This window comes from Episyrphus balteatus, chromosome 2 (assembly GCF_945859705.1).
Source record: "Episyrphus balteatus chromosome 2, idEpiBalt1.1, whole genome shotgun sequence".
In the NCBI taxonomy this organism is placed as follows: Eukaryota; Metazoa; Arthropoda; class Insecta; order Diptera; family Syrphidae; genus Episyrphus; species Episyrphus balteatus.
This window is the reverse complement of record NC_079135.1, coordinates 128,187,260-128,210,155: the sequence shown is the minus strand read 5'-3', so window position 1 is coordinate 128,210,155 and position 22,896 is coordinate 128,187,260. Positions and strand designations below refer to the sequence as shown.

General features: G+C 32.9%; 1 protein-coding gene across 1 annotated transcript; it reads right to left on the bottom strand.

The window, feature by feature from the left end:
• Window positions 1-12,224: 12,224 nt before the first annotated feature.
• LOC129911476 (carboxylesterase 5A-like) lies at window positions 12,225-18,527 on the bottom strand. The gene is made up of 3 exons (XM_055989290.1): window positions 17,582-18,527; window positions 13,146-13,604; window positions 12,225-13,089 (listed from the first exon to the last, which is right to left on the bottom strand). Exons 1-3 carry the CDS (start codon window positions 18,458-18,460, stop codon window positions 12,262-12,264), a joined length of 2,166 nt encoding a protein of 721 aa, XP_055845265.1. The 5' UTR covers window positions 18,461-18,527; the 3' UTR covers window positions 12,225-12,261.
• Between the last annotated feature and the right edge of the window lie 4,369 nt (window positions 18,528-22,896).

Sequence of the window (22,896 nt, the reverse complement as noted above, 5' to 3'; positions counted from 1 at the left end):
GTCGGTCGTTGTTGTAGTTTATTACACCGGAATGTCCTTTTGTTTGCTAGCAATGACCCGTTCGCACGATTGATGACATTTCCAACTGTGTTGTTCCTTTACCAGTGATCGATATTTTTTGTTTGTGTTTTGTTTTGTTTCAATCAATCCTACACACGCACGAAGTATGATAAATCCAGGGTAGGATTTTAAAAATATGGTAGGAATAAAATGCACGACTGTGTCGAAATTGCTCTTATGGAAAAAATTGCTGTTAAAATTAAAGACTTTTACTTTCACTAAGAATATTTTAATATAATCTTATAAGAAATTTATAAAACTTAAATTTTGAATTTCAAATTAAGAAAAATTACTTACTGAGGTTTTCACCTAGAAACGTGTTATGCCATATTGTTTCTCGGGTAACAAGTATTTTAATAATTTTTTTTTTTTTTGAAATTTTTGGGGCTCCTTTTATAGGGCTCGATTTTATAGGTATCAAAATTTTCGAAAACAAAATTCATTTGGTGTGCAAAAAAAAAAAATACTTGTTGGCACATATAAAAAAAAATTGGTTTACCAATGAAAAAATTATATTAATTTGACAAAATTTTAGGTCACTAATTGGAAAGACAGACATCAAGAAAACAATTCTATGGCAATTAAACTATAAATCTTGATTCTAAGAAAAGAGTGTTTGCACAAATATACATGCGATTGAAGTTATACTTCTCAGTCACAGAAATTGACTTAAGTAGATTCATACCATAAGAAAACTTTTTTACAATTATTATAAGCGATAGATACAGTGGCGTAGCTAGGCCTTTGGGGGCCCTGTATCCAAATTTTTTTGGGGGCCTCTCCGTCTCCTAGACTTGGACACAGTCTTAAGCCTTAACAACATTGGCTCAAAAGGGAAAATTTTCAAACGCATTTTTGTATAGTTTTTCGGGCTGTTTTGGAGAAATTTAAAGTTACCCAGACCCAAATGGTTTAAGCATTCCATTTGGGTCTCGATTTTGAAGCATGATTATTTTTCTACAAATTTAAATTACTTCAAAATCAGCAAAAAGAATTTTAAAATTTTGCGTTTTTTCGTATTTTGAAAGCTTACTTTTATTTATAAAACCTTAAATATTTCAAAAAGAGTTCAGCTACCTACAAAATGTGGCTTTGCACCGTGAAAGCTATTATTAACAACAAAAAAATTAAAAACAGCAGGTATTTTTAAAAAAATTTCCACTGGCCGAGCAAACTGGAAGTGCATTTTTTAAATCTACAAAATTGATTTTTGGACAAAAAATTAGCAATTAACTAGATTCAATATCCGAGATTAGTTTTTCTTAGATCCACTCACAAAAGAGAAAACAAATTAAGTGACATAATAATTTAGCAAGTTCTTTGACGGAATAATTTTAAGCACATTTTTAAAGCAACTTGTTCCTCGTAGAAACAACTGGAGAGTATTTATTCTACTTTTCTACCAGTTTTGTTGATCCTTGTTGTATTACATCATTCAAAAACGGAAACAGTTTATCTAGTACTAAGGTCCATACTATTCAGACCATGAAGCATGAAGGCTCTAAAATCCTTGTTTTATTTAACTCATCGAAATATCCCAGGCGGCAATTGTAAACTTTGACTTCAAAGCACGATTCCGCATTTAAAGTTCTTACTTAATTACTTCTGCCAACTCATCAAAAAAGCGTTTCGTTATTTTCCTGCTTTTATTTTTGAAAACCTTGAAACAGTGCTAATTTGCAACTTTACCACCGATTTCAGAAGATAAAAGTTGCTGAACCACGGATTAAATATTTGTACAACTGGGCCTAAATGTCTAAGGTCCATTTTCTTCACTCGGAGTTGAACATAACTTGAGAATTTTTAATATAAAAATTCTCAAGTTTTGTTCAACTCCGAGTGAAGAAAATGGACCTAAGTCATTTTGTTGAGGGACTTTGGAAACAGGATCTATATTTTCAAACACAAAAATCGATACTAGCATTTTTACATTCGTTTCGTTGATCTAGATACAAAGGAAAAAAAAACTATCCCAAAGGCACATGTACAAAAAATGGTTATCATAATCAAAAAATGTTTAATACTCAATTTTTTGGGGGCCCCTATATCTAGGGGGCCCTGTTACATGGATACAGCTGATACAGCGGTAGCTACGCCAATGGATTGATAGCTCTACTTTGACATTTCTTTTTAAAAAGTAAATTTTCATATCCCAACCGAAAAAGAAGTATAACTTCAAAAATTCGTCCACTTCGCACAAAATTATAGGTTTTTTCAATTTTAAAAGGTTTGTTTATTGAAAATACAATTAGAAACGTAAATTGCCATTCTTACAATAATATCTTCTGCTGAAATATTTTCGATCTCAGTTCGAAAAAACGTGTTCTTTTGTCAATTTCTTTCGAAAAGACTTTTTATTTAACAAAAACATTACACAAATATTGGGTTCCATTGTTCCTATAGTTACTAGATCGCCTAGAGAACCTCCAAAATAAGTTGTCAAAAGGTGAGAAAATATCTCTAATCCAATTTATCAGACATAAAAAAGTAAAAGATTCATTTTTTGGATGGATGAATACAGGTAATGATCAATGGAATAGTCAACATTTCGATTTTTGACAAAATGGTGGCTTCCTAGAGAAATAAATCTTTAACAAATCGAAATTATCGTAAGAAACCTTATTCCTTTGAGCAATTGGAATAAACCGAAAATTTACTAAATAAAGTTGACACAAATAGGATGATTTGAAATATCGGTTTTTATTATTGGTTTACTGTTAAAATTAAATTCTGAATTATTTTTATTTCTTTATTCATTTAATTATTATTAATTCTCCTAATCATCTTTAACGTCCTACCACGACACCAAATGTGACTACAACACACAAAAATTCATTCTCATCTCAACTTACGAATTCCTTTTGAAAGTTTGTACTGGCACGACGGACATACAAGCCCCAAAGCCAAGACCTAATTTTGTTTTAAACGTTTAATTTGCTAACTTATTTTTAATAATTCCTATTTTCGTGACCTTATTTTTGAATACAAATTCAATCCTAAGTGGGCTTTTGGTCTGGTTTATAATTTTTTCTATCTTGTCTCCGACGTTTCGACCGTGTTTACAGTCTTCTTCAGGGAGAGTATCGAAATTTCGATGATTTGAAACGTCTTTTTCAAGACTTCGAATTTTTTGAAGTTTTAAAATATTTAAAAATAAAAACCAACCAAAACAAACAAAACCTTAACATTTTTAAGATTAAATTCTTAAAATTAGAAGATAGAATAGAGAATACTCTCCCTGAAGAAGACTGTAAAAACGGTCGAAACGTCGGAGACAAGATAGAAAAAATTATAAACCAGACCTAAAGCCCACTTAGGATTGAATTTGTAACTTATTTTTATTTCCATTAAGGAAACAGTCAATTTTAGAATGAAAAATTTGGTGAGATCTTGAGAATAGTGTAGGTCCCGAAGCAACTCTAAGCCCTTTAAAAGTAATTTGGACATGGCGTCCAGGATTTTTTTTACGAATGGCAACAAATGTTTGCAACTTCATACTTAATCCGCAACAACAACCACATGTAGTACTCGCTGATGAACATTTTGGTTCTTGCTCTTTTCATTATAGATTGGTAGTCAATGAATAATATATCATGCGCATCCCAAAATGTATACGCCATATTTTTGTTGCACTTTTGCCCGGTTTAGACAGCCGGCAGCTGACTGCCATTTCGACTCGAGATTCGGATCCATTTATAGAATTTATTCCCAAAATAATAATTTTAAATTAAAAAAATTGGATGTTCTAATGTTAGCAAAACACTCTCTTCGACAATCTTTTGAAATACGATCTTTACATGGATATTTCTAGAATGTCTGTCCTTGGACATTACCTTCCAATTTGCCAAAACGATAATGTGGTGTACTCCTTTGATGTTTGTTTTCTACGTTGATGTGCCTCATCGGTGTTAGAGCTCTCTATACTAACTGACTGTATAATATTTATGCGAAGAACAATAACAATTTTTAAAAAGTAAAACAAAATAAAGTTTGTTTCTCAGCTCTTTTGTTTAAAAAATGGTTAATTTATAAATCTACATATTGAGCATTTTTCCCTATTTTATCATGAGCAACTTCATGGTAGATGACACCAGAGTGTAAAAAAAATTAACTGATATCTTAAAATTAAAAATTTTCACTTTTGTTGGCAAAAGTCCGCTTTCAAAACAAATAATATTCTTTACTAAGTTTTACTACGTTTATTTTCTGTTTCAATATCCAGATGCTATTTCAAGATCTACTTTATCTTTTTTGATCTTCTATCTTTCTTTTTAAGATATTAATATTTCTAGCGCCCTAAAATGTTTTCAAATTTTAATTGTTCTGAATTCAACCCTGTAAAAATCCTATTGAAATGCACAGTTCGTTGCAACAAAAGGCAAAAAATCCTATTACTACCATCGACCCCTTTGCTCGATGGTACAATATGGCAACAAAACGGACATCGGTCATCCCCCATATAGTATAGTCTATAGTAGATAAATCGGATCTCATCCTTATCCTTGGTCCTCTTTCGGACAGGGGTTGCTCTTGATTAGAACGATAAAATACGCGCGTTCATGGAAAAATGTTGAGTTTTGCAAAAATTCCCTCAATACTTTTCTTTTTTTTTTGTGTTATTTTGTTTGGGGTTCGTTTCGAAATGGATGATCCTTGGTTTGGTTTTTGCTCTACGGTGCGAGTTAAGGGTGATTTGTTGCATTGTGTTCATCGTTGTTCGTTCTTATTTCCTATAGTTTTTTTTTTTTTGTATATTCTCCTGAAGGAACATCATTTTTCACACCCAAAATCCAATTTGGGAATTCTGTGCTGGACATGATGTAGGCGTCAAGTGAATGTCAGTTCTGCTCGCATCTCCCTCAGTATATTTTATATTGGTTTGGTTGGTTGCAACTAAACCAAAAAATGCTACGTGAAAGTCATAAATGCAGCAAATTTCTCAATCGAATGTGGTGAATTCCTTCGAGTCTTATTGTATACCTTTCTTCATTGCAGCTATATAGCCCGCCCACTATTCACTATTATTGACACGTGCTCGAAATGATTAGGTTTCCACACATAGCAGAAATCGTGTTGTGTGCGGGGGTAAATGTTTAGGGTTTGCAAGGAAACTGGGCCACTTAATAGTCATTTGGGACTCTCTCTATGGTTTTTACAGTTACTATCCTGTGTCGAAGTAACATAAAAACGGATTTTGATTTTTTTTTTGTCGTTTTTGTTGTTGAAAAAGTTGTTTCTTTTTTTTTCCTTTTGACTGGAATTATGGATTTGAGTTTTGATATGATGAAGAAACATGAAGGAAGTTGTATCTATCCTCCTTCCTTATAGTACCATCAAGGACCTTCTTCTTCTTCGTGGAATTATAGTCGATAGCGATACAATTGAACCCTCATGGCTGTTTGCATTTGTCATTGTCGATGTGTGTATTCGATAAAATCATTTAAATGACTTTTGCATTTGGAATTTTTCAAGGGGATAGCATACATTTATATGTGAGAATTTGATATCCTTTTTCGATATGAAAATAAGAGAGGGTGGTAACGGTCGGAATTGTGTATACGAATATATAAATATCGATTAAGGGTTTCAAAACTTCTATTATACAGAGCAGGAGGAATATTATTAGGTCGCATATAATCCACACTTGAATATTGAATCACTTGAATTATGAGGGTTTTGTGTGCGAGTGTCGGATTGATAAGTTGAAATTGCAGGCTGCAAATTGGAAAATCACTGCAATTCGTTTTGGGATTTGTGGTTTTATGTCCGTAACGAATGGACATGCTGAGATTTCCTAAAACCGAACTGAACAATTTGGAACATTAACACAGTAGAAGGGTATATTTATCTGTGTGTGGGTTATAGATTTCTGGAAATATTTTCTCAGCTTTGTTGGTTTTAGATGAAGTTAAAGTTGGTAGATAATGAAGGTGGGTGGAGGTCTTTTATAGCTTCAAGGTAAAGTTTATCAGAGAGAGAGAATTTTATTACTAAACATAGAATAAGAGTGACTGATGACATTTCTAATAGGCCTCATGGTGTTGAGAGTGTATAGAGTAGAATCTGCAGATGATAGTTGTCCAAGAGAGTGCAATGAAATGATAACAAAATGTCATGGATATAATGAAAGTTGTGGTTTTAAGGCATAATGGTATAGCTCTGTGTAACACTTTAGATTATGAATGAATATTTTATATGGAAAATTTTTGTTTTGTTTTTCATATACAATAAGAATATTTTATTTGAGATGGAAAATTTTGTATTCCAATTGGAATAACTTTTATTTCAATCAATTAAATTTTAAATAAATCAAATTACATTTTAACACAAAATTTCAGAAGATATTTTTTAGTCAAATAAAGAGAATAGAATTTATTATTGGTTTTGGTTTTAGGTTTTTGATAGGTGAAATTTAGTTATTGCGTCTCTTATGATGAAATGAAAGCTCAAATAGTATAAAATTAAAAAAAAAAAAATCATAAGAAATAAGAAAAATATTTTCTGTTTCCAATTTATTATATTATAATTTAATAATATTTTGTTGATTTATTTTATTTATTTTCACCACAAAGCCATAACACTTTTTCATTTATTTGGAAATCTAGAAATGAACAGAAAACGTTTCTTTTGTTATAAGAACTATGTGCGTATCTAAAGAATCTACAAAATTATCTGAGTAACGATTTTTTTTTTTTTTGAAGAAATGATAAAATTCAGAAAAATACCATAAAAACTATCGAACATTTTTTTAAAAATGTTGTCTTTACGATAATGGGAACTACGAATGAAATAAGTCTATACATTTTTTTGGTGTGAAATTTTTTTTTTTTAAGTGTAGAGAAAATGTGGGTAGGTATATTGGAAAAATAAGTAGTACCCTGTTGAAATTCGACAAATATGTGCTTTTGAGAAACAAGAACCAAAGGTGTTTATAAGTAAATCATGGTTAAAGGAGTGTTTCTAAGTCAAAAAAAAAATAAAAAGTGAAATTTTGTATAAACTTTGCATTTAGGATAGAAAGGAATAATATGTACCTACAGAGTTTTCATAAAAACATTTTGGTTAAAAGGGTGTTTTTGAAGTGAAAACTTCTTAAGTGATTTGAAACAAGATGAAACGAAAAAGCGACACGCAAAATCAATTGATCATAACTTTCTTGTTTTAATAGATAGATGAATGAAATTTATACAGTAGATAGGTAATTAAATAAATTATGATTGTGCAAAATTTTAATTAATTTCATATTCAAAATTCTGAGATAACGGTGAAAAGATGTTCTTTTTCTAAACACGTTATATCTTTTGATCTAGAGCACATAACATTATTAATTTTTATTATTTAATATATCACACATAACAGTTAGTGCTCTACAAGTTATATAATCTTAAATTGAAAAACTTGAAAAATACCTCAAAAAACCTGTGAAGATTTGTTGCCGATGACCAGCCAGCAGTAGAGGAAGTACCGTTATCTCAGCTTGAAATTTCGACATGGTTGGCTTTAAAAAATTCTAACTTTTTTTGTAGGCATGGTAGAAATATGATTGAAGCGTCATATAAAAGGTGAAATAATAATGATATAAAATTTATTAAAGGTTGTCTTTTAAAAAATGGATTTAATGGCGTTGAAAGAGAAAAGAGATTGATTGTTTTGCTTTTTTTTTTGAAAAATTAATTGGGTTAAAAAAATTCTAGCTCTTTTTGTAGATGTTGTATAGACATGGTCGATATAAATATTTTGAGCTGAAACAATAAGCTTTCAGATGGTATTAAATTTATTGTAGGTTGTCATAATATGATTATAAAAAAAGTGATGGAATAAAAAAAAGTTATATTTTTTCGATTTTTTTTAAATGATTTTTAAGGTTTCACTTCAACCACGTGTGAATTGCACACATGATTTTTTTTTTGTTAAGAGACAGTCAAATCTGTAATTGAGCCTTTGATTTGATCCTTTGAATTGATCCTTTGATACAATTGAACCCTCATTGAGTATACTCGTAAAGTCTAAGAACTACTTAAGGATAAACGTTCAATTTGTCATCGAAATAAAAAATAGAACTGACGGAAACTACGAATATCTTCTAAATGGTTTAAACAATCAATTTAATGGTAGAGCCTTTTTTTCAGAACGTTTAAGAGTCTACAAAAATATATCTTGTTTATTTGATAATAATGACTTTTCAGTGAATTAGAAAATTTTGAAGTCAAAAATGTTTGTATAATCTTTTTTATCCAAGATCTTTTTTGTGGAGCAATCTGTTTCCTAAAAGAATATGTCTTGCCTGTTTGATTATCTATTATAATTTTTCAATTTGATACAAAATTAAGAACATAAAACGAATTTTTAAAGATTTTCTCAATTGCTGGACCTCAAATATCTTTAAAACGATTAGATAAACGAAAAAAGTCTACAAGTCCTTTTTTGTAGAGCGTTCAATTTCCTAAAAGAATATGAAAGGAAATTTGCTCCTTTTTAGTATAAGATTGATGTAAAAATGGATAATCTCGAAGCGGAGGACCTTCCCATTAATATGAAAAGCTCATATTGGTGAGTATGTATGTTCTAGAGGTGTCTAGAAATCGGTTTTTAAGAGTAGGTATAAAAAAAAAAAAAAGAATTTCAATTTGTTTTGACCCACCCTAATGTACCCATATATCATATTCGTACTAAATTACTTTATATTTGCTTTCTAAAAACATGAACAAATTTTAACTGATTTTTGGTAAATTGATTCAGCACCTATAAAACAAAAAAAAAACTTCAACTACAATCTTAATCTTAATTATTGGACTCTGGTACAAAGAGCATTAAATTAATAAAATTTATAATTTCCACAGAATTCTTACACTTACAAAGCTTACTTAATCGAAATATCTTAATGAAATGTCTAATAAATTATAACCAATTATCTCTTACTTGCAATCCAATGAACCTTCAAAAGCAACTAAGTATCCTAAGAAATAATTTATAATTATAGCTTGATTCCTGGAATGAATGTTGTTTGTACCTTTAACAAAATACAAAATATGTAACTAATGCAGCTCTTAAAAGCCTTTTAGCGAAATCTAATAATACACACACACACACACACATCGATATCTATGTGCTCGTTTAGATACAAAAGCAGAGAAAATGTGACTGTGACATTCTCATCTTGGGCAATTTATGGCTTATTCTCCCCGAGGGCACAAAAAAAGACATCAATGGCAGAGAGAGAGAGAACCTCCCCCAAAATTCTATAAATGCAATTGGAGCTACCCCAAATGGCATCCATATAGATGAGTTTTCATGAATGTCATTAAATAATAGGGAGCACAGAGGATGTGTAAATGTTTGTCGCATACGAGTGCACATACAAATATACATACATTCAACCACAACTGCATATAACAACTGTCAGCCTATCTGCAAATTATTACATAAATTATCTTCGGAATTGATTAATTTCGATAATTAAGAATGCGTGCACACTGCACACAACATGCACTTGCACACTCACACATACACACACACAAACACACAGATCAATACATATTCATAAGTCAATTAAAAGCGCCCGAAGGCCCTAAGCGACTGACTATGGATGATGATGACGATGAGGAAGTTCAAGCCACCTAATCGAAAGACCGCACAATGACCACAGGCAACGAACGTGTTGGTTTGGGTATCCTTCAATTCACTAGACCGCATTTTGTGTCCCCAACCCCAACTAATTGTCTATATGTCCTGAGATATACCTCAATTACCAACTTCGTTTCCAACAAAAATAACCCTAATCCTAGAATAAGGATGCATTGCTCCAGCTCCAGCTTGGACTTGGATCCCCTGCAATACGAATTTAAATGCGTTTTCTCTTCACGCGCTTATCCACCCCGGGGGGCGGCGGCGATATGTAGCTACAACTATTTTCCATATAATAAATTTATACCATGAACATTAATGCTCTCAATAATAAATTATAATTGTGGGGGTCCCGGTTCAAACACCACACACAAATATTAATGGTTGCCACTTTGGTATTTTGTTTGCGACTTTTCACCATGATACCACCGTTTCCCGATCACAGAAATTTAGAATCATTTGGCCCTGCTGATTGAAATATGAAATACCCTAAGTATAGAGACCTCAGTTATATTTAGAATGGCCAGGGAGTTCTCAAATTAGATTAATGTTTAAATTTTGCCACCAGAGGGCGCCATATTCAAATTAAAATGCCTATAATCAAGGGACAGGCAAGACGCTTCCAACAATACCTCATTTGTCGAATTGCGTCGTGGCGTTTAAAAGTTATGATGGAACAAACAAACTTGTAACCATAAAGTCATTCCCGAGATGTTGAGTTATATGCATTTTTTCAAAACAGTGAATGATTCACTCTTACTCTGCCTCTATCATATATTTGAGCTTTGTATATATTTAATTTCCTGAAAGTGGCAACCATATAAAGTCACACATCGAATTGAATCTCTTACTCGAGTCACGTTTTGGCGCGAAAATTTATTAATATTATTATTTATTTGCGTTCGTCTGTCTTTTAGATTTTTTTTTATATGATTTTTTGTTTCGTTTTGTTTTTGTTGTGTGTGTATCGCTTGGATTGTTTTGTCTTTGCAAAAATTATTATATTTTTTTTTGCCAGTAGAGCGCCATTCTACCAAATCCATGGCATTATATTATTTGTACCAGAGTGCAACTCTCTAGCTCTAAATGTACATCAGAGCAGCATCAGCCAGCCAGCCAACAGCACCATCATAGAATCATTGGGACGACCACCACAACTATACCACGACGACGGACGACGGACGGGACCCGTAATTTATGGAGCTTAAGAGTTAAGAGTTCTGTGCGCAATATTTTAGTTTTAGGTTATGGATTCGTTTGGCGCGAGCGATTGCACGCTGGAATATCGCTATATTCGCTATATGCATCCAGATGGATGATGGTGCACCACAAATGGATTGCAAAATTACAAATTAATAACAATAATGGTAGGGATTGGTTGTGGAACAGACAGCAAAAGAGCAACCTGCTATACAACACCAGACTCAGACACATTCGGTGTGGTTTTAGCATTTTTTTTTGCTTATTTTGTTGTTGTTTTTGTAGATAGATTTGCGGTCGATGGTGGAGGCAGAGGCTTTAGCTGGAGTTTATAAGCAATTTGTTGGAGCTTGCATGGAGACTGAGAGAGTCGAATGTTGGAGGGGAAGTTACTATTGCGCTGGTTCTGTAAGGAAATTCGAACACATGAAATGCGAGTATATGTGATCGTGTCCACCCTGGAGCGGAACAACATTATAAGTGTTGTTTTATAGGCACAGCTTGCCATAGCATATAATTGCGGAACGAACGATGTTGGCATTGTCACCGGAGAAGGCAATAGGCTGGCGCAGAGCAGAGTCCACATAGATTAGTGGTGCAATCGTGCAATAAGTCTAAATTATAGACTCTCGAATGGTTCTGGAAGATTGTTTTTTACTTTTTTGTTCGTTGATTTCTGCAGGGTGGTGACAAAGAAGCCAATACTTCTTCTGAAAACTTGACTAGTACCCGAGTAAAAATAGAAATTGATTTTTTAAAGAAATAACAAAAATCTTGACCATTGCACCACAGCTGCACCACCGCCGTATGGTGGAAAATTTCGGCGCACCACGTTTGCACCATTTCATTTTGTATGAAAAATTCGTCGCACCATGATACAAAATTTTGGATTACCTATTGAAAAATAAAAAAAAACTACCGACGAGCAGTAGATTCGAACCCGAGTATCCAGGGGAATTTTCAATTAGAAATCCAATGCTTTAACCACTTGACCACCAAGTCATGTTTGTACAAACTGGCAATTTGTTACTTAAGTCAAAATATTTTTGAAGACGACTCAAACAATTGTATAAGTACGAGAATAGAATTTTTTTTCATTCAAAATAAAATGGTGCGGACGTGGTGCAGTCGTGGTGCGGTGGCGGTGGTCATTTTTTCAAAATGAAACGTTGCGGACGTGGTGCAGCGTAGGTGCGGCTATCAAAAAGTGCTGCGGACGGGTATCGGGTATCTAGAAATTTCCTGGGAAAATTCCTAAAAATGAAAGAAGTTGACACAGCCTAATCTTTCGGTGACTCAAGAAACAATTCAAATACAAATGCAAAATTTATTTCGTCAATTTTTTCAAACAGTTGTAGATTTTTTTTCATTTTTTCGTTAACCAAACAAACCTCCAAGACCGGAAGGTTTTTCTTGACTATTTTCATTATTTTTGTTGCTATTGTTTCCACCTAAATTCAATCCAAGAAGTGAAGGTTGCTGCTGACTATTAGCAGTATTTCTGTTGCCACTATTTCCACCAGTTGGTCTATTCTGTTGATTGTTCGCATTGTTCCTGTTATCGCTGCCACTATTTCCACCTAAGTTTAGAACATTTGAAAGGGGATTCGTGTTGGTATCGGAGCCCAAGCCTAAGGTATTCGTCAAGACATTGGTAACATTGTTCACAATACCCGTCACAGCTCCCAGTGAATCAGCAAAGCCTTGACAAGAAGTTGCTGGTGTTGGAGATAACTTAGCTCCCCAAAGTAATAGTTCACAAGCTCGAAAATCACTTGAAAATTCCAAATCTGAGTCAATTTTTATAAAAGGCATTCCTTCGCCACTTGACGAAACGCTCTTAAAGAGGCTCTTTAAGTTACCATCGGCATTCTTCGGTTTGGCAAAATTAACTAACAGTGAAATTAGATTCTTTCGAACTTTAAGATCTTCTGGTTTGGTTAGGCGTGTTTCAGGCAGTGGATTTCCTTCAATATCATTCACATCAAACATGTAGCCCAATTCATCTCCGTGGGCTACATAGTCATCTTCTTTGTCAGGTTCATCGGCAGAAACTATTGGAAGACCACGTAAGAAATTGACACCTTTCGAAGTTGATCCTTTGTACTCAAAGCTGTAGAGAAATGCTGATGCAGTTTTTCCCCAGTTTTGAGCAGTCAAAACTGCTGGTAAATTGAACAAAGCGTCAGTTGTCGAATCAATCACCTTAAATCCAAAAAAATGTTAAAAACTTTGTTAAAAAAAAATAGATTTTATCTCACCTTTGTTAGAATTTGTAAGGCATTTAATGATTCTGGAACTTTTAAAACATCATTTAAGCCTAAAGTTAGTCCTTGCACTCCTGGTAATACCGTATTTGTAACAATTCCAGTTATGTTATCAACTCGTAGGAAACCTTTTAAACCTTGTAATGGTTCTAGAAGTGAATTTAAAAGATCATTAGCGGATCCCCAACCATCGTTGATAATTTTTGGCGTAATTGCATTTCCAGTTTCTTGTTTGGCTACACCAATCAAAAGTGGGATATTGGAAAAATTTCCATTTGCCATGGAATCTCTTGGTTGAGCTGTGATAAGACCTGGAAGACCTCTATTATCGTCATTTTGCTCAACGTGGGGACTGAAGCCAACACTTCCGGATAGTCCTTTGATCATTGCACGTCCGTAAAGACGTTCCGTTTGGACTTCGGAATCCTTCTTAACAATTTCCTCGAAACTTTTCTGAAAGAAATAATAATGAATTTATACACCTATATGTTAATTTCATTTTTTTTTTGATAATAATAAATATAAATTCAGACTTAGTATATTTCCAATCCCTCCTAAACGGGGGGAGATAGACCCCCCCTCCCATAGTAAAAAATACTTGTATTTGATTCTTTTACAAGAATCTGTTACTAATTTTCACCGCCTTAGTTATCGTACTATCCCCATAAAACATTTTAGTTAAAAAACATACGTCATAAAATCAAGTTTGAAAAATACAATTTTTTCAAGCAAAAATGTATAAAAATCAACAAGTTAAAAAAATGTACCCTCACTTAAATTAGAAAGAATAAAGTTTGGGTTTGGAATGAGAATCAAGGATCAAAAAAGTCTATATAAAATAAATTGCACGACTCTGGTGGCACGTACTTGCTATTATGCAAAAAGTTACTCTAATGTTAAAGCTTTTCATTGAACAAAATAAGGGAAAATTTAAAATTTGATATTTTCACGGAATTTCATAAGTGGTGCAAAAAAAAATAAAATCTGTTTTCATAAATTAAAAAATACCGTTTTAAATGATCTTTTACAAAAAAACTAAGTATGCCATTTTATTTCTTGTATACAAAGAAATTTTTAGAAAAAAATTGTCAAAAATCGTTAGAGCTGTTTAAAAAAAAAAATTTTTTATATAAAAATTTTCTAACATTTTTCAAAAAAAAAAAGTTAGTTTGCCATTTTGAAGGAATAATTAATTTACACACAAAATCGGAATTTGAAAATTTTTCAGCAACCCGTTTCCAAAAAATTGATTTTTCAAAAAAAAAAATTTTTGAAAAGTTTTTTAAAAATCCAAAAATCTGTGATTTGAAAAAATTTTTAAAATTTTTGAATAATGATTGTTTCCGTATAAAAATTTTGGTCAAAATCTGTTTTATCGTTAACGAGAAATTCATAAATTAAAAAAAAAAAAACCGTCTATGGCAGGCACCGTTAATAACGGTACAAAAAATATTTTTTGTATTTCCAAAGGAAGCGTTTATATGCTAAACTACACACAACAATTTTAATCAAAATCGTTAGAACCGTTTTTGAAAAAAATTAACTTTTCTATTTCCGTTAGTTTTGGTCCAAAAAAAAAAATTTTAATTTGTCACACCCAAAACTGTTGACTACAAAATTTGAAGAAAATCGCTCCATTAGTTTAGGCGGTAGCTCAAGGACAGACAGACAGACAGACAAACAGACAGAATTGCCGGACCCACTTTTTTGGCATTCTTCATCATCTTCAGGTTCGATTTCTTTTCCGAATCCTAAACTTGCCCTATAGTACCTATATCGCAAGTAAAAATGAGTGTACGGCTGTTTTTTCATATTATTCTGTGTGAAAGGGTGTTTTTTTTTAAGAAAAGATAAATTTCAGAATTGATACCAAAATTAAAAAACAGCAAATTATTCAAAAACGGCTCTAACGATTTTCTTTGTATACGTAACATTCAAAGCTATTGCAATAAAAGTGCATTTTAGTTTTTCTTATATAAGTTCAAATAATAAAATCAAAACGGCTAAATAGGAACTGGTATGTTTCAGACATTCCGGGAATTCCAGAGCAAGGAACTGCATTAATATCAAGATTAACCTTTCATCCAAACGAACGAAAATATTTTTCTTTAAAAAATACTGTAAGTACCTGGAAATACAGTTCAACAAGATATAACCAGTGTAGTGCCAGTTTTTACATCGAGTTTACATGGTTTTTTACATGTAAAAAACTCGATGTAAAAAACTTCAAAATTACATGTAAGAAATGGTAAAAAATTAAATTGCCTTAGAAAACCAAAACAAATAGATTTTTATGCTTTTTTTCAACTATTATGAGGAAAAGAAAAACACTACAATTTTTGTACGATGGTTACTTTTTTAATTTCATTAAATTCATTAAAATTAATGTGAATTAATTTCCTGGACCTTTAAATGTTAATGGAACTTCAGCAGATTTAAATTTTGGGCAATTTGTTTTGATGGAAAGCCTACAGCGTTTTATTTCATTCGTGGTTTTTAAAACATCACATTTTTCAATTAGTCCACTTTTTTGCTTAAAATTATGACATTCTTCAATGCTCTTTCCTGACAAGTTTCTTAAAAGAAAGTTAAAGTTATTTGATAATTTGTCAGAATTTTGCTGCAGAAAAATGGACACAAATATCTAATATAAAGAGAGAGCATAATCCATTTTCTAAAAGGTTTGCAAAAAATGTTGTATTGGATTTGAGGAGCACAAAATTCAACACTTCAAAGTTTATTGTTTGTGGAACTGGAACCTTACAGTATGTTTTCACTAGAGCAAAAATGAGATAATTTTACAAATTAGTTCATATTGAATGTCAAATCGTAAAGGAAATGTCTTTTACATGAGATTATTTGTGAAATTATCTCATTTGGGTCCTAGAAAAAACAGATAATTAATGATTGATATTTTAATTATGATTTATAATCATTAATTAGAATTCAATGCCGCAAAATCAGGTGTTCTATACAAAAAATTATGTATGTAATTCGAATGGCAAGCTGTCAAAATGAATGCGTTTTTTAGTTTTTTACCGTTTTTTACCGTGATATACCATTTTTTACGTTTTTTACATTTCTTACACATTATTTACCATTTTTTACAGTTTTTTATACAAAAAATGTAAAAAAACAGTTTTTTACACGGAATCGCCCATCAGTGGATATAATAGTTCGACCCTTAAACAGAAATTGTCTAAAAACGTGTCAAAGAACCTCCCACCGCAGAAGCTTCTTCTTTACAATCACACCTTAAAATAAGATGCGCACATTAAATTTCGCCACCTTAAAGTAAGGTGATTTCACTTTCAGTTAAATTTAATGTGAACTTCATCTTATTTTAATGTGAATGTTCATCTTAAAAATACCGACAAAAAATAAAAATTTTAAAATAATAGTCACACTTTAGCCTTTCTTGCAGTTTATCATACTCATTCCCAACAGTGAGAAATTAATGTGACTTGTCATCTTAATTTAAGGTGAAAGTCATCTTAGCAAAAAACCATGCAGAAATCTGCTTAAATTAAGGTGTGATACACTTAAGCGGCCCATAGACAAGACACTTGTGTGCACACTTGTGAGCACATTTGTGTGTACACCGCACCACAGACGGCACACCGATCATGACACCCACACAAACAAAATCAAAAAGTTTTGATTTTGTCGTTTCGGTGTGCACACAAGTGTGTTGTCTATGGGCTCCTTTAATTCTATGTGGTCTGTTTTCTCCATGCATCTCATGATAACATAGATCAGCGCTAAAATCACTTCCGCATGAAGTCCAAAAACACCAAAAAGAATATATACTATCCCCTCTAATCCCGATATTTTAAGAAGGAGACACTCCCAAATAGAAAGTTAAATGCCCAGTTGATAATAATCTGTGGAGTGGTTTACTTGAAATAGTGATATTAATACAGTAAAATTGACAGCATAGACTGGCGTCTTAACTTGAGCAGTAAGTTGCGTGATTGCAAAAAGTAAGTTTTTTTTAATACGCACTGAAGCCGGCTTATTGATCACGTCAAGCGACTTGTTGATGATTACCCTCTAAACATTAACCTTACTCAACCAAGTTTTATTCTGAAATCACACGAATAGCGTGTTACTTTTTATATTTGAATCTTAGTTTAGCATTACATTGTAAGTGAACAGAATTTTTTTCTTAAGCAGTAAGCTCTTAAGCATTGTATGTAACAGGTAACACACTTTGGCGAATTAAATGTTTAAACTTTTGAAACCCACAAAAAAAACTGGTTTCAATTTTGTGAAGAAAAATTCGTAATCAGTGATCGGAAATACCCAATTCTCGCGTTCGAAAAAAAAACTCAATTCATCAAAGTAATCTGATTTTCAAAAATGTTTCCCCTCAAATTCCTCCATGATTCATTTCTTTACATAAGTCAATTAAATAAAGTTTAACTTACACTTCTAAGACATTCCACAATTTCAGTTTCATTTGTTGTTGTGCATCCATTTATACGAGCAATTTCCTCCGCCGACTGAACTGGTTCATCATCATGAGCATATTCCGACAAAGCAGACCCAGACATCGCAACAACTCCACTTATTGAACCACTTTTTGGCAATTTAGACATTGACAAATACATTGCACTAGTTGCTCCCGAACCATGTCCGATGACTTTAATCTGCTTTGGATCTCCACCAAAAAACGAAATATACTCTGTGACCCATCTCAAGGCAGCAGTCATATCGAACATTGCCAAATTTCCATCGAATTCCTTCGTACCATCTCCAATAATTCCCAATGTTCCTAGTCTATATTGAACCGGAACAAATATGACTTTTTCTTGAGCCACAGGCATTGCGTCATACTGAGCGGCGGAACCATAACGAAAACCTCCCGGATGAATCCACAAATACACCGGAAGACCGGTAGTTTCGTCAGGCATTTGTGGAGTGTAGATATTAAGCAGCAGACAATCTTCATTTCCAACTACATAATTTGGATTTCGCGGATGTGGTTGTGGACAAGGAGGTCCAAAAGCTGTTGCATTGATGTCACCTTGTAATCGACGATATCGCGGTCGGGTAAATCGGTTTGTTCCGATTGGAGGATCGGCGAAACGTATTCCAAGAAATGAATAAATTCCAGTGTCAGGATTGCGAAAACCTTCAACGCGAGCAGCCCGATTATACTTTCGACTAAATACAACCGGATCATCGGGGGTAGGTGGTGGAGCTACCTTACCGCCAACTATGCGTTTAACTCTTACATGAGCGGTGTTTGAATTTTTGAAAAGAAGCGCGAAAAACACAGCACATGTTAATAATTTCACGAACATCGCGAAGCGATTGAATTTATATATATTTTTTTAGAACCGTTGCATAAGACCGACTTGGTTAAACTAAGCCTGCTCAACGAGAATTGTTTGATAAAAAATATTACTAAACCGCGATTACAGACGAAGTGAACACAATTCGATATGATATCAACGTCTTGAGAGTGAGAATGATTAAATTACTTAGGGGTAATAATTGGTCGCACTGGATTGCGTATGTCCCGAGTTAAAATAGAAATTGAATTTTTAAAGAAAAATATTTAAAAAATCTTGAACACCGCACCATCGCCGCCGTTTGGCGGTGCACCGCCGCAACACGGTTGCATCACGTCCGCACCATTTCATTTTGAATGAAAAATTATGTGCACCATGAAACATAATTTTGGATTATTGAAAAATAAAAAAAAAAACTTCCGACGAGAAGGAAATTCGAACCCGAGTATCCAGAGCACTTTCAATTAGAAGTCCAACCACTCGACCACTAAGTCATGTTTGTACGAACTGGCAATTTGTTGCTTAAGTCAAAATAACATCGAAGATGATTCAAACATTTGTATAAGTACAAGAATAGAATTTTTGATATGGTGCAGACGTAGTGTGGAGCGCCGCGGCGGTGGTGCACCGAATTTTTCATTCAAAATGAAATGGTGCGGATGTGGTGCAGCGGTTTCGAAGTTTTTAATATGGGGCGGACGTGGTGCAGCGGTGGTGCGGCAGCTTAGAAGTGTTGATCATGGTGCGGACGCGGTACATCGGTGGTGCGGCGGAATTCATTTTTTACTCGGGGTACTTTGAAATTTTGAAAACTAATTCCATAATGTTTGTCACAAAATTTCAAAATTTTTAATAGCCAAAATTTCAATTTCAACAATTTAAAAAAAATCTTAAAATCGAAATCATTCGTTTACGTGTCCCTTTGCATTCGATTTCTAATATTAAACCTCAGAAAAGTAGAAAAACAAAACAGAAAAGTTAAGATAAGCAATCAAAGGAGCATATTAATAGAACAGTAGGAAAAGAGAAAAACAATAAAAATCCGCATTTTTTCGACGATATCAAAATTCAAATAACAATGTGTTAAATTTTATTCTTTCTTTCAGTTTTGCGGTTTTGATATAAAAAATGATTGTTAGATACTCATATCTACTCATTGCGATTGCAATGTGTGAATATAAATTGGTTGACATGAAACGACGACAATTGAATGTTTAATTTATTATTTAATTTTAATCAAACATTTTGCTAACAGATGAATCAACTTGTAGCGTGCCAGAGAAGCTCAAGTTAAAAATAAGTATCTGTGATTAATTTTAAATCTGGGAAAATATCAATGTCGTATTATTTTAATTTTATTGAATCTCATAATAGACATAAAAGTTAATTGAGTTACATAAAATTTCTTACCAGAATAAAATAAATTAAAACTTTAATGAATATTTATTTTTAAGAATTGATATAGCTTACTGAAGTTATTGAAGGGGCTATGACGTATTATTTTACAGTTGTAATAAAATGAAACAGGTACTAAGAATACTTTTAAGTGAAATATCGGCGATTTTTATACAAAATTTAACAAAGTTTACCAAAATCAGTGGCGTAGCGAGGGGGGCGGACTACCCCGGGTATCACCCATTTGGGGGTGACACCCGAAAGCTACCAAGGAAAAATGGTCCTTTATTTAATTCGCAGAGTATAGAACAATTTTTTTCTTAGAATAGAAAATTTTAGCTCACATACAAAATTCTCTCCAAAGTGTGCCCATGCAGCTCCAATTAATAATCAAATCTTGTGTTCGAACTGCATTTTGCATCTGTCACAATTTTGAGCACGGAAAAAAAGTGGGGAGATAAAAAATTTCAGCTAAGATTAAGGTCGATCTTCGTACTAAGCTTTATGCTATATTTTTAATTTTGTAAATTCCATTAAAACATATAAAAAACTTAAAATTTGTTTTTAAAAGTACGCATGACTAAAAATTGTTCAAAATTGTTTTTGCCGTTTTTTTTTAAGTTTTTTTATATACAAATACAAAATAATAAAAATTTAAATGGTATCTAAAATAGAAAATTAATCGACACATAAAAATAAAATTTCAAGAAAATTCATTGGCACCCTATAATACAAATTTGAATCTTTTTTTAAATCCAAAAATTATTTTATTGAAAATTTTCCTTAATAAAAAAAAAAAAATAAAGTAAGAAAATCGGTTGTATTGCAGTTCTATATTTTTACGATTCCAAAATTTGCCTATTGTAAAGAGCAAGTAAAAATCTTAATATAACAGTGGAATTTCATTTATTTTACTGTGTTTTTTTTTCTGGGGGTGACACCATAATTGCCGCCCCGGGTACCAGCCTTGCTAGCCAGAGCCACTGACCAAAATTACTCTTAAAAAAAAAACATAAATGGAAAAAAAGCTCAGATTTTTTTCAGGCTTTTTTGAAAATAAAAAATATGGGAAAAATTTTGTAGCAAAAAAAAAACAAGAATTCTCAAAATATTCCCACAAAAAAACTGAATTTGTCATGAAAAATTACTCTGCCTTGTTAAAAGACCAAAGGGGAGACGGACACAATCCCGAAAAATTATATAGGTAAAATGAAAAATTTGCGCATTTGGAATTTGGTTTTTCGGGATTCTGGGTGTTCTGGATTTTCGGGATTTCGGGTTTTCGGGATTATGACCCCAACCCACACACAAGAACTACTAAAATAGCCAAAAAAGTAATGCAAATTACAATTTTTATATATTATTTTGAGTCATTCAGAGTAAGGTCAACTCAAAAGTCATAGTAATAGTCCAAGCGGTGAACGTCGAATTAATTTACTTAGCTCATAGGTAAGTTTAGAAGTGAAAATTGGTGTCAAATGAAGATAAGTTGATACAGAAAATGAAAAAATATAAGGCTGGCACAATGGGAACTTCTAATTGGTAACCCTGTTAAAAAGGAAAAATTGTTACAAAGCTACTGGCAAAAGTCAAATCACTGCTGTTGGGTCAGATAAGAACATTTTTAAAATGCCAAACAAAAGCATATAGTGAACAAAACTAAAGAATAATACAAGGAATGTAGGCCTACAAATTAAAATAACATTGCTCAAAAAATTTTCTTTGGGTAAAGTATCAAAAGTAAGTTCACAAAATATTTAAAGGTGTAACGTATTGACTAATTAACAGTTTATATGACATTCATCTTCTAACATCCTTCAGTTTCTCCATTAACAACAAATACTAGACTGTGAATAACCACGAAAAACAAAACAAACATTTTTTTCAAAATCCCCAAAATGTTGGTGAATCCGTAACAACCTTCAATTGCATAAAACCAAAAATATACCATCTACAAGCTTATAAATCCATTTTCAGAATCCCAAACAGCAATAAGTCACTCACTAGCAGGCTGCTCTAAGCCGATGGATTCTTTTGGGCTGCACCTCCATTGCCCCATTCTCTCTCGCAACAGCGTGTAAAAGTTTCATCCAAAAATTATGACTTTGGCAAACGTTCATCTGACGTTGTTTTCCCAGAAATTCAGCTTTGTCGCTGGCCCACACACACCACCAACCGGTCAAAACGCCATCGCACGTTTAGCCCGAAAATGGCTATAATGGCAACTAGCCTAAGACCCAACCGACCGACACACAGAAACACTGCATGTCGGTTTAATAAATTCATCTCCAAACCCCCTTTTGACTGCATTTACTTTCCCACTAAAGGCAAAAGTGGGCCAATATCCAACCCACAAAGAGTACTTGCGGTCTGGCAAATCCTGACCATAAGTCCTAATATTTCAGCATCACTTTACAACATTTTTGTGTGGTATTAGCTAGAGAGAGAGAAAGAGAGATAAAAGAGAATCCTTGAGACACCCTCGCGAAGGAAAATACTAAAATTACAACATGAAGAAAAAAAAAAAAGTAATGAAGGGAAAAATCCTTCAACCGACCACCAAAAAACATATAGACACACACGCAAAGTCATGTCATAGTCTATCTCTCATTTTATCCTTTCTAGGAAGCGCTAGAATGAATTAATCCAGCTGCACTATACTAGCTTGCTAGGACATAAGGATGAAGAAAAGTGATGAATTAATTTTAACTCCCAGCCTTTTGATGGTGGTGTAGTACTCTGCTACACATGCAAGGCGTCATTCTTCTCTCGCATCATATCATCGTTCGCCCTTTTGCTGTATAAAGGTCCTTAGTCCGTCCTTCGACCATATCATCCACATCATCCAAGTGTATACACAGAACCATCATCCGGGGATCTTGGAGCGATTTGATGTAATTTTCAGATGAACATGTTGTCATGAGGTTTCATATTTCAAACTCTCTTCTTCTTCTTCTTGTTTCAACTTTAACATGCAATGGATTTTACTTCGAGAAAATGTGTGTATGATAGTGCTTGTGTGTGTTCGTATGATGTGTGTAGTATGACGA